At 41.1% G+C, this 12539-nt stretch overlaps 1 protein-coding gene across 2 annotated transcripts in view; it reads right to left on the reverse strand.

Moving 5' to 3' along the window:
- Window positions 1-1702: 1702 nt before the first annotated feature.
- Window positions 1703-12539, reverse strand: part of MAP1A (methionine aminopeptidase 1A) — a 216918-nt gene continuing 206081 nt past the window's right edge. For both annotated transcript variants that reach the window (XM_087376968.1, XM_087376967.1), the window contains exons 13-17: window positions 5533-5606; window positions 5256-5325; window positions 5091-5156; window positions 4861-4949; window positions 1703-2166 (exon numbers count right to left, since the gene is read on the reverse strand). In XM_087376968.1, coding sequence (XP_087233094.1) covers window positions 2092-2166; window positions 4861-4949; window positions 5091-5156; window positions 5256-5325; window positions 5533-5606 — 374 coding nt within the window. In that variant the 3' untranslated portion in view covers window positions 1703-2091. The remainder of the gene's footprint in view (window positions 2167-4860; window positions 4950-5090; window positions 5157-5255; window positions 5326-5532; window positions 5607-12539) is intronic.

Here is a 12539-nt window from a genome sequence, read left to right on the forward strand (position 1 = left end):
CTACAACATTCTACTAATGTCAGAAAATGTTTTTTTAATGGAGACAAGCTGCTGGCACTTGTTGTTACTCTCTACTTGAGTGAGCCATGTCAAGCACTCATATAGACTTGTGTATAATTATATACATGCCAAGTAATGGTTGGTTTGTTGTTATGACCAAAATTTAGTCAAAAAAGTTTACTTTTTAACCCTCTGCCGTCCATAGTTCCTTTGTGCTTATAAGCTAGAAAGATACAAGATTTCATGGTATATAATATATACAAGAATGATTTTTATCCTTAATAATTTGAATTTTATCATTTGTATCTTTTTGTGTCTTCTAGAGAGATGTAAGCCTGTTTAGAAACATTCAATTTACTTGGAGCAAATTTGATAAAAAAAGCCTTGCAGATTTAGTGGACTTCTGTGATTTTATGTAGAACAATATATCCACATGTACGCACACAAGTGACTATCCTCTCTTGTGTGATTGTATCTGGACCTCATAGTCATGGCTGAGAGTTATGTATAACAAGAGATGAAGGATAATCAACTCTAACACAAGGTCTTCCTTCTCTTATAGCCTCTAATGTAGGCAAATGCCTTAAAACCTTGGGCTGACATTATACCGTTTTATGTAACAATTTTTTAGTAGCAATAAAACAATAATGTAGGCCAGATTGGACAGCTTGGCATGTCACACTCTTTCCTCCTTGTGTACCCCCCTCAAAAATGTAGATTTTGCGTCTACTGATTTTTCAAACATTGATTTGTGAAACGTCACAAATTTTGTTCTCTACTCCTAAAAAGACTGAAGTTGCAATAATTTCTAACAATGTTCTAGGAACATGAGCATATCTCTTTCTTTCTTTTTGCCGAAGAACTAACATTGACATATAAGCCATCTTCTATGCATTTCAAGAGTGACCCCAACCCTGCCCTTTACTGCCGTGCTATTTTTATTTACAAATAGCACTCGTTTGCCATCTTGTCCTCAACACATGTAGGGACAAAATTAATTGAAGCCACATACTGTCTTAATGATCTTGAAGTGAAAGATATAAATTTACATCAAGTGAGTATCAAAACAGAAGCGCATAAGGTATCCCTACCAAGGCTCAAAGGAAGGGCTGGTTGCACCAGCCAAGGCTGGGTAGAGGGGTCAACTGAGCTAGTGTCCCTACCTCTGCAGGAAAAAGCTGGAGAGAGAAAGTTCCACAGATTCAGTGACAAAGCGTTTGTCTTTTCTCTAGCTTACAAAAATGTGATTCAAATTTGATGACTAGGCCAGAATTCCCCCCTACAGCTTCCATTTTGCTATAAAATCTAAAAACGATCGAAACTACCCTAGATACCATAGACTAAGATTGATAGTAGTAAGGAACAAGATTTTAATGATCCTGAAAATATAATTCTAAGTTTGGACTTGAAATAGCCCAAAAAATGGCCTTGAAACGGCTTCAATTTGGAGCTTGACTTCCACTCATTGTGGATAGTGTTGCATATTGGATTGATGCCAATAGTCATGAGCTATGAAATTAGCGTCTGTTTCTTAATATTTCTATGCGGCAATTATGGACATCTGAGATAATGAGGTAGAACAGTTCAAGGAGGGGGTTGATCTGAAGAGATTTAGACTATATCAATAAAAGAAAAAGAGCAGTTCCACAATGGAAAGTCTTCCATTGGCAGAGCAAAGCATAAATCTAAAACCTAAATGCGATACTCGGCCATAAATATTCCCCTATAAATTGGTCTCCATTTGCACGATATCTTTTGATTAGATGTTCTTCAGCAATAATTAGCAAGTGCTTTTGATTAGATGTTCTTCAGCAATAATTAGCAAGTGCTTTTTCCTCAAGAATTCAAATCATGTATTGCAATCGATGGGATTGTTGCATGAGAAGAGTTTATCAAAAACTCCACGGCAACAGTGTCATACTAACCTTAACACCTTTTCTCAATGGAAAGCTGGACATCATCTCCGATCTTCTGTTATTTAGGATGAAAACACACCTCCTAGTAATATTGAATCAAAGTTCTTCTCTGTAATTTCAAACTAGAGCTGCTGAATCCAATGTGGAAAGGCCGATTATCCCATTGCCTGACCAACTAGCAAAGCCAAGGAAACACATTTGGAGAGCTTGGCAAACGGGCTGTAAGAACCTCTACCCCTGTTTCGGTGACCTGTAAAACAATCAAGAGAAAGATTAGTGTTTCGATTTGCTGGTGGAGGACATAGCCCCACAAGGGGAACAAAGACCACATTGGACAAATGCTGGAAAATGACAAATGACCAAAGGCATGTGCAACTAGAAAAGCAAAGGATTCCCGGTTTCCCAACAGGATGGCAGTGGACAGGGTATATATTTATGGGGAATAGCCCTAAGACATAGTAAAATTGACTAAAGAGCTTTTCAATCATGAAACTGTCTAATCAGGACTGGCGCTTACTATTGTTTCTATAGTATATGTTTTTTAAAACTATACTACCCAAAACAAATATATCCATTCCACTCTTAAAGAGACTGACACTCTAAAACGTAGATAAACAGGCAATAACAAACACATTGTACAGTCGGAAATTGCTTTATCAACTGATCCTACAATGGGTCTGCTTGGTATATGATTAGTAAAACTCTAATCATTTGTAAAATCAAATGCACGCACTACCCACATCCTTGCATATATGCATATTCAGGTATAAACTATCTACCCATACAGGCTGGTCAGGTACTTAATGGAGGTATTACGATAGGCTTTCCAAAGTCTTGAACTTTGGATCGGTGGACATGGTGGCCTTTTTTCCAATAATTTGATGTAGGGTTATTTTGAGTTATTGTTGTAGAGGATGGTTAAGAGTTTGGATCTTCCAGGTGGCTTTCCAACAAACCTAACCATGTAAGGAAGTGAGTGTTGTGGAGTTAGGTGGATGGAGTAAGCGGGAGTTTGACTATAATGTCCAGGGTTGATTGGTTCTCTATATTGCCCAGGAGTTTAGAAACGTACGTTATCCAGTGAGTTGTGAAATTCATATTGGTACCATGTTGCATGGAAAGGTTTGGGGCCTGGGGCGGGGATAGTCTGGGTTGTTTGGATGGGTTGAGGCAGGGCTAGGCAAACGTATAAGTTTTTCTCTAGCAAGAGGGAGAGGACAGAAATTGAAATCTGTAAGGAGACTCCATGACATAGTCTAGATGTTGCAATGGTGTTAAATTGCATATAGTCATGATCCAATTTATAAATCCACCAGTAAGGAAATGAGCCATTGCAGCATAACACTGCATGAAGGGAGAAAATTCTGGTCACGATCCTTACAACGACATTACAATCCTTTATGACAAACCATGTTGCTTGATCTCCTTTCTCATTGTTGGATATGACTGTATCTTTTTGTTCCCCAAACCTGCAATTGACTGCACTTCCCTAGTGTACTTGACTAGTCGACAAACTGCTAAAGCATGTCGCATCATGGATTGATCCTCGATATGCATCCATCCTTTAACCACTCTTATCTTTCTCCCTTGCATCCTTTCTTGATCTCTGTCCTATCTTTGGACCTTTCCTTTTCCCCCATCTCTTCTCATCTTGCGTTACTCAATCCATCCCCTCAATGCACACCCTGGTTACCTCCTTCCTCTTTTAGCTTGCCCCTCGTTGGCTGTCCAAAACCCGTGTTGCTTCTTCTTGAACTTGCACCTTCACATATATATAACTTCTTTCCTTCTCCTTCCATCTTCTCTCCCTGCATTGTCCCTCATTGGCTGTTGTCAGAACTCCTATATTTGTCGATAATCTTGTTTCCTTCCAATCAAGAACAAGAAAACATTCCGAACTGAATTTAGCATGGTTGGAAGGTACACAAACTTTCCTTTCCTTCTTCCTCCCATCTGCTCTCACTTGCAGTACACAAAATTTGACTTCAATGCACAAGCCTAATTTCTCCTCTTTTCACCCCTGATCACTGTCCCACATTAGTTGTTGTCAAAAACCCTATGTTTTCCTCCTTCAACTTGCTTGCTTCCAAGTTCCCATAAAAGCCAAGATGAAATTTCAAACTGTATAATAAGATGGTTGGAATGTAGATACATGCGAGTGCTGTAGGTTGGTGAACAGCAATGGAGAAACTAATTCTGCAATGTGGTGATTCAACAACCATTTCTGCCTTCCTTGCAGCAGCAACCATGTGCATGCTACTCTATGGCTCATTGTTAAGTTGGGCCTGTGAGTGGCTCCCTGTCAATAATGGCTTCAAAAGTCACTCTGAATCTTCACCATCCTTATGACTTTCTCCATTATCTATCCAAACTACTTCTGTGAATCTGCCTCCTTTCTTTTGGCTCTTGCACATCCAGAAAAGCATTAGTTTTTATCCTTCATTGTATGTGGATCCATTTGCCGTTGCAGACCTTCCAAGAAAACCGCAAGGAAAAAGGTGGTGTTGACTTAAGTGTTAAAGGTATGCAGCAACATGCAGAAGATGGCCTATAGAGTTGGGACGTAATCATTCCATATTTAGCCATGTCATTTAAAAAAAAAGCAATGTGAGCATTCTTCTGACATTGCATATTCCAGTTGCTAATATTAATTCACATCCAATTCTAAGGTCATAGACTCTAATGTTAAGATCTAGGACATGCAATGACGTGCATTTGTTGTACAACTAAATCCACAACCACCAAAAGTGACCGTGTTTCGGAATGTGGAATGATGGTTTGACAGAAATTTATTGCCAGCAGGGCAAAAGGATTATATCCCATCTGTCAAGTTCAAAGTCTTAGATACCAACATAGTTTTTACATCTACAAATACACTATGAGATGCTCAGCGCAACACATTCATCAGAAATAAAGCATCAAAACATCCATCTGTAATACTGACCAGCAAGGTATGTTCAAATTGGGCACTGCGTTTGCCATCTGTTGTCACATCAGTCCAACCATCTGGCCACATCCTATCTCGCCAGTTTCCTATGTTTAGATTCAAAAGATTAAAAGACTTTTAATAAGAAGCCCTGAAGCACCACAAACATCAAGTATATCACCCTAAAAGCTGGTGAGGTTACCCACTATAAAAGGAAAAGATTCCAACTTTCAATTACAGAATATAACCTGCATTTATCATGGGTTCGATCGTAAATGTTTGACCCGCCTTCATTATTCCAACAGCCTTGTTTCCTGATCTAAGTTAAGGGCCAAGGCAACTTCATTTCTTGCTTCTTAAAATATACTTATCACATCAACGCAGGAAATTTTTTTACACATTGACAGGGATACGTGAATAGTGCGGTATATTTGGAGCACAATGGAAAAGCTCGCCAATGCCATGGCCACAGTAAGATTTTACCTGTTCAAACCAAATACAAAAAGTATCAAAATACTTTTAAAAATCAAGACAAAATGACCATAAAAAAGGTTTTAAGTCCAGAAATTGATGTAGGTCATATGGTTTATTTATTAACTTCAAGAGAAGTAGACATGCAAATGTGGGCTCAAGGAGACATTGGACAAAAGCATCTCAAGTACGCTAAAAAAAAGTAGCATGGGACCTCACCACAGAAAATCCTGATAGGCAAGCATGCCTGTTAATTACTTCACCAACTTCACGGTATCTAATCCCAGGCTTGACTGATATCACAATCATAAACAGATGTCTCAGAGACACACATGAAATTATATATCGATGAATCCAGGAACATGCCCCAACAGACGAAAACAAACCGGTGCAATCCTAACAGCATTTAAGACCATTCCTACCCACGACAATAGTAACACACAGAACAATCAAACTGCCCTATACCCTCGTTAGGGAATGTTGGAGATTGGGAAACACAAATTTTGACAAACAATGATTCCTATTATATGAATAATGAAAATTCAGCATTGGAACTATAGATATACCACAACCCATAGAAATGCCACAAATAATGACATGGATCACATTGATAGGAATCCGTAAGTTACAACAAAATAAGAAGAGCCCACAGCATGAAATAAAAGACAATACAGAAATGGATACCTCACACCATAATGACAAGCCACCTCCAACCTTGACAATGCAGTGTAATGTCTATATCAGAACATTATGAATACCATGATCCCCCCCCCCCCCCCCCCCTCTCTTTCTTTTCTTGTGTGCCCCCCGCTCCTCTCCTCTTAAAAAGCTACTAAATCTTACGCTGCCAAATGGAAGAAAGATAAAAGGCTCCAACTGATGCAAATAAAGCAACCCTAATTGCTCCCTACACGCTACAGGCACTCTGTAGAAGCTGTGGGAGGCTGCTTTTTTGGCATCTTTTATGGGAAGTTCAAAACTCTCCAGCTGCAAGGGTTTTGTGACAGTCATAGAGTGACCTGTATGAGTGCACTCACCTGCACGCCCCCACTTACAGGAGTGCCATATCTACTCATCCAGTCACCTACACACTACCTAGACTTGTTTTCTGTTTAAGGAGCATTCGGTTCCTATCATGGATTGTTTTGGCGAAGAATCATGTGGATCATTCTACGACTAAGCACGTTGATATGAGATCTCACTTCATCTGTGAGAACAAACAGGTCCAGATCATCTATTGTTCTACCGAGGACAATCGAGTAGATGAATTCACCAAGGCTCTGCCAAAGAAGAAGATTTACCTTGGTATACAGGCTACTTGTTTCTTTAGAGGAGGATTGATAACGTATGATGATGCAATCGAATCAAGTCAGACTACTACATCCACTTTGCATTATGTGGGGGACTATTTGGCTTATGCTCATCATTTTTTGCACTGTACAAACTCTAGTATGCCACATTCGCTCTTGGATTTAATCTAGTTTTAGGGTTTCCTACAAAACCCACTGTTTCATTGTATGTCAAAGTTGTGTGCAATTCATTTCAGCTTCTTAAGCTTTCTGCAAGATTATGTGTTCTCGCCCTTGCACACACAAACTTCACACCTGTTTTTTTGCGAAAATAAGTATCTCATTTAAAAAGAATGTACATTCATAGCTGTGCCTGAATGAAACAGCTACCACTCAAAACCTAAAGGCAGTGATAAAGCACTTCCAGCTTGGCCAAAGGAAGATCTCCAAGAGAATGGGCATCTTGGAGAAACTGATATAGGGAAGAAATTATAAACATCCATTGAAGACCACCCGTACAGTCAAATGTTACGGGCATGATATAACGACCACAAAGCCCAATAGTGATGCCAACAAAAGAACTGAACATAGTTTGGTGTAGAAAGAAAGAAAGAAAGATGTATTACCGTCTTCTGGAGGCCTCGTGGGCCTATGAGACAAAGTACAATCACAAAAGTAACCCATACAAGCTGCTACAAGCCGTTGTGGGCTGAAGCAAAGGGCTTGCTAAGGCCCTTTTCTGAGTACTAATCTAAAACAATCTCAAAATACAAGACAACAAAATCGTACTGGTGCCATGGTGGCTCTCTATGAGCTGCGAAAATGCCGGGTTGTCTCTCTCAGCGGTGGGGGCTGTGGTCTCCGTGATCTCTGTATCCGGCTTGGCCTGTGGATAGTGACTCCTCTGGTCGAGCGATCCCCTCCGAATATGGAAGTGATGGGCTGGACCTCCATCATACAAGCCTCAAACACAAAACCAGAAATGTCTGGCAATGAAATCCCAGAAAAACGAGCATGAAGGGAAGCCCCCAGCCTGGGTAGAAAATCATTAGTAGTAGGACAGGTCTAGAGAAGATGTAGGATGGAAAAAGGTTGGGCAAGCCGAGGAAGCTATATGCCTAGTAGACAACAAAGAACCCACTGGTAATGACCCTCCCAAACAATGACACAGGAAAAACCCGCTATCTGAGAGGAATTCTATTGCTGTATATGCGTCGGAGACAAGCCTTCCACCAAGTAAGAGACTTGTCATGATGCCAGAAATGATTCCCATGCTCCTAGATCCACGGCTATGGAAGTAATGTACGGTGAGCTTTCTTAGCAAAAAGATCTGCAAATGAGAAAGGATAGTCACAAGTCTTAGGGCAATGCCAAAAAAGGTGGCCATGGACTCCCTCGGAGCCAGACATCTGTAACAAGTAGCAGGAGCAATGTGTCAGCAGGCCAAGATTTGTCCAAATGGGATAACTCCAAGCATAACCCGCCATAAGAAAACTTGCAGGCAAAGAGGGAGGTTGCAACTCAAAAGTTGTTACAATCTTTTCCGCTGCTAGTCTGCATTACAAGTCATAGATCAAATGTGATTTGCACAATCTGAAATACAAGGGTTAGACAGCAAAACCTGACACAACTCTATGACTGTGACATCAACAACTTTGGAATTTGAAAAGTCTACTTATCTCGCCATAGGAATCTCATCCATGTTTCACAACATATGCAAGTTAAAGTGACAAAAAATAAGGCGTTCCACCTATTTCGTGCTAAGCTTGTTGCGTAACTTTCTATAGTAGGCTGACGAATTCATCTCACAAATTGGAGGGCTGATTTTGGTTTTGCTTGGATTCAAAGGGGTATTCTTGTTAGATACTTGGACTGATGTCTCAGTGCAACAGCTCCCCGTCGCTCCTTCTCCCCTTAGCCTCTCCCTCCCTCTCTCAGCCTCTCTCTCCCTCTCCCTTTCTTTCCTCATCTTCTCTCTCCCTCCCCCTCTCTCCCAATCTACTCCCTCCTTCACCCTCTCCTGTCGGGCTACTCTTTAAAAAACAAAATTCAAATCCAGGCTTTGGCTACTCCAAAAACGAAGTTCAGCTCTAGGTATTGGCTGCTACCAAAAACGATTTTGATCTAGGGAGTGCTGCTGCTCCAAAACAAAATTCAGCTTTGGCTGCTGCAAAAAACGATTTTGATCTAGGCTGCTGCTCCAAAACGAAATTCAGCTTCAGGCTTTGGCTGCTTCAAGAAACAAATTTCAGCTCTAGGCTGTGGCTACTACAAAAAATGATTTTGGTCTAGGAAGTGTTTTTGCGCCAAAACGAAATTCAGCTCTAGGCTTTGGCTGCTCCAAAAAGCGAAATTCAACTCCAAGCTCCAAAAACGATTTTAGCCTCTTTCTACCCCCAAGCCCCCTACCCTCTCCCTCTTTGCCTCTTCCCTTCAGCCCTTTCCTCTCCCTATAGTAGGCTGACGAATTCATCTCACAAATTGGAGGGCTGATTTTGGTTTTGCTTGGATTCAAAGGGGTATTCTTGTTAGATACTTGGACTGATGTCTCAGTGCAACAGCTCCCCGTCGCTCCTTCTCCCCTTAGCCTCTCCCTCCCTCTCTCAGCCTCTCTCTCCCTCTCCCTTTCTTTCCTCATCTTCTCTCTCCCTCCCCCTCTCTCCCAATCTACTCCCTCCTTCACCCTCTCCTGTCGGGCTACTCTTTAAAAAACAAAATTCAAATCCAGGCTTTGGCTACTCCAAAAACGAAGTTCAGCTCTAGGTATTGGCTGCTACCAAAAACGATTTTGATCTAGGGAGTGCTGCTGCTCCAAAACAAAATTCAGCTTTGGCTGCTGCAAAAAACGATTTTGATCTAGGCTGCTGCTCCAAAACGAAATTCAGCTTCAGGCTTTGGCTGCTTCAAGAAACAAATTTCAGCTCTAGGCTGTGGCTACTACAAAAAATGATTTTGGTCTAGGAAGTGTTTTTGCGCCAAAACGAAATTCAGCTCTAGGCTTTGGCTGCTCCAAAAAGCGAAATTCAACTCCAAGCTCCAAAAACGATTTTAGCCTCTTTCTACCCCCAAGCCCCCTACCCTCTCCCTCTTTGCCTCTTCCCTTCAGCCCTTTCCTCTCCCTCTCACACCTTCCTCCTCACCTCTCAACCCTCTCCTTATAACTCCCATAGGTTCCTTGCCTCTTCAAGTTCTACCCCCTTAGAATTCCTTTGGGTTCCCTCCCTCTCCTTTCAGCTCTTGCCCTTGCTCTTCCCCCTTGGAATCTCATTAAGTTCACAGCCTGTTCTCCCTCTCTCTTCCCTCTTCTCCCTCCCCTTCCTTTCTGTTGGATATATCAAAGCCAAAGAGTGTGGTGATGTGATGTGTTAGTGTGTAGTACTAGGTGATCTAGTACTAGTTCATGTGTGTGAGTCATGTGTGAGTGCCACGTGTCATTATGGGACTTATCCCATATGCACTAGGTGTTAGTGTGTGAGTGAGTAGCCTATATAAGGCTTGTACTTCTCATGATTATGAATAAGATAACCTTTCATTATGTTTTCACTTTTTACATGATGCTTACAAGGCCTTCCGAATGTGAGGGGTGGTTGTGATAAAGTGAAGCAAAGGGGTTGTGTCTAGTAGTGCAGCAATGGGCTGCTTGTTTTGTCAACTTGGGTTTGATTTTATTGTCGATTCCCTTGTAAGGGGGGGTTGCCTTGTTGACAAAGAAGCTATTGACAACGAGTAAGGAGTTGTATCGGTATCAATTGTTGTGTTTGGGTTCCATTTTAATGTTGTTTGTGTTTTATGCATCGGATGAGGCTTAAGTCCGTGGTGATAGCCGAAAGGAATCGACTGAGGAGATTTCGGGCTATAAATGGTTTCTTGGGGGAGATTCGAATATGACAAAGTCTAGTGAGGATAGGCCCGCTACTCAATGTGAGGTTACAGATTTTCGACCAGCTTTGGAGCTCCTACTTGCATTTTCAAGGTGTTCTAGGGTTGCTACTGCAGAAGCACCTACAACAGAAGCATTTTCGAGCAGTTCCTTGGCCTCCAACACATCTACATCAGACGTTTTTGGCATCAGAGACCTGCTACAGCATTCGGAGCTGTTCTAGGGAGCCACCTTTTACATTGTTGACCTGTTTCTGCACTTCGGAGTGTCCTGGTGAGCCATTTTTAGGGTTTCGGACATACTGCAGCACCTTGGGCAGTTATCATGCCCACAAGTGCTCACCTCGTGGTTTATTTCTGCTTTTTGGGGCATATACCTACAGCTTTCGGATTTGGTTTCACTACTAGGCCTCTATTCTATCCTCTTGCATACGTGGAGCCTCCAAGGTCATCGACTAGCTGCTGGCCACCCTTATTCAAGCCTTTCTTCAACTGCCTTGCATTTGTGAAGGCTGCTGATCCATTTCAAAGCCCTAGACTAGCCTCTTCATTTGCTGGTTGTTCATTTCAGCCTGCTGGTTTTGTTACCTCAGTTTGATACTATGGAGCCTCATCCTGTGTTGAAGACTCATCACCACCACTCTCAGCTAGGGATGAGCAGAATGACAAAGCAATGGCGTTTATTAGTGTGAAGTTGGCTAACAAACTACTTTATCAACTTGACCTCACTACTTCAACCAAGGAGAACCTGGACAAGCTTAAGAATATTTATGCTACATCTACTCGACCTGAGCAAGAATCTTCATCTACTGTGTTGCATGATCTATTCCTCTCTGAGGAGGGAGATGATGCTTAGTTCTATGTGTGTTTGTGTTGAGTCAAATAAAGGTTCTCAGCCTTGAGTTGTCCCTCTAAACTGAATGTATTTGGAGTCAATAAGAGGTACTCTCCCCTAGGTTGTCCCCCAAAAATGAATGTATTGTCTTTTACTTTTCCCGTGGTTATTGGACATGGTATCATCATACCCTCTAGAGCATTGTGAATCATTCGTTTGATTACGGGACATAATCTTGGTTTCCTCAACATTTATGCTCCCAATAATAGAGGGGATCGTGTCATTTTGTGGAAGGAGCTTCTTCTTGGACCCCCATTGCAAATTCATGGATCGTTGGAGGTGACTTCAACATGGTGGAGTTGCATATTCACTCTCTAGAGAGAGCAGCTTGGGATGCCTTCCTATTTTGATTTAGTAGAACATATGTTTGGTTTGATGATGCCTTTCACACTCAGTCACAATCACCCTTGTATTCGTGTTCGTACAGGAAAACACAGATGCTTATTCATGCATGCATTGATAGGTTTTATGTTGATGATTGAGCATTGGATAGAGGTGACTCAATATTCATTGTTTCCAGTGTTTCCACCTCAGATCATTTTCTGGTGGTTCTGATGGTCTCATAGCCCCACTTAAGAGGACACTCTACCAATATCATGATTCCGGATGCCTTTTATGTAAAGGAGGATCGCACAGAGGCAGCTTTACAAATTTGGGTTTCTAAAATGCAGGGGGAACTGCCCTCTCCCTTATTTGTGATAGCAAATCTCTCTCTGAGATTAGTGATTTCTATAATTCGATCGCTTTCAGGAGACATGAGATTCTCATAAAGGAAGTTGGCAATCGCCAACAGTTGGCAGCCCTAAAGCAGGAGGAGTTTTTAAATTTTTCTTTGTTTTTGAATTTAAAATGAGTTTCACTTTCATTTTCAATTTACTAGTTTAATTTAGACTATAATGCATTTTGTTTTGGAATATAAAAAGTATAATTTTAATTTTATTACATTTTAAATTAAAATTTTAAAAGTAGTTTAACTTACATTCGTTATTATTACTTTAATTTATTAGTGACAAGGACACTCCGGATTGGGAAGCTGATATTGCTTTCCTTGGATTCACAGCGGTGTAAATATCAGATATTTGGGATGCCGGGTCAATATAAGTATCTCTACATCGCAACAATTTGCTCCCATTGTAAAGAGTATAGGGAGAACGCTTCTCTTT

The sequence above is a fragment of the Dipteris shenzhenensis genome, chromosome 7, assembly GCF_047967505.1.
Source record: "Dipteris shenzhenensis isolate YYH24624 ecotype China chromosome 7, Dip_SZ_1.0, whole genome shotgun sequence".
Classification (NCBI taxonomy): Eukaryota; Viridiplantae; Streptophyta; class Polypodiopsida; order Gleicheniales; family Dipteridaceae; genus Dipteris; species Dipteris shenzhenensis.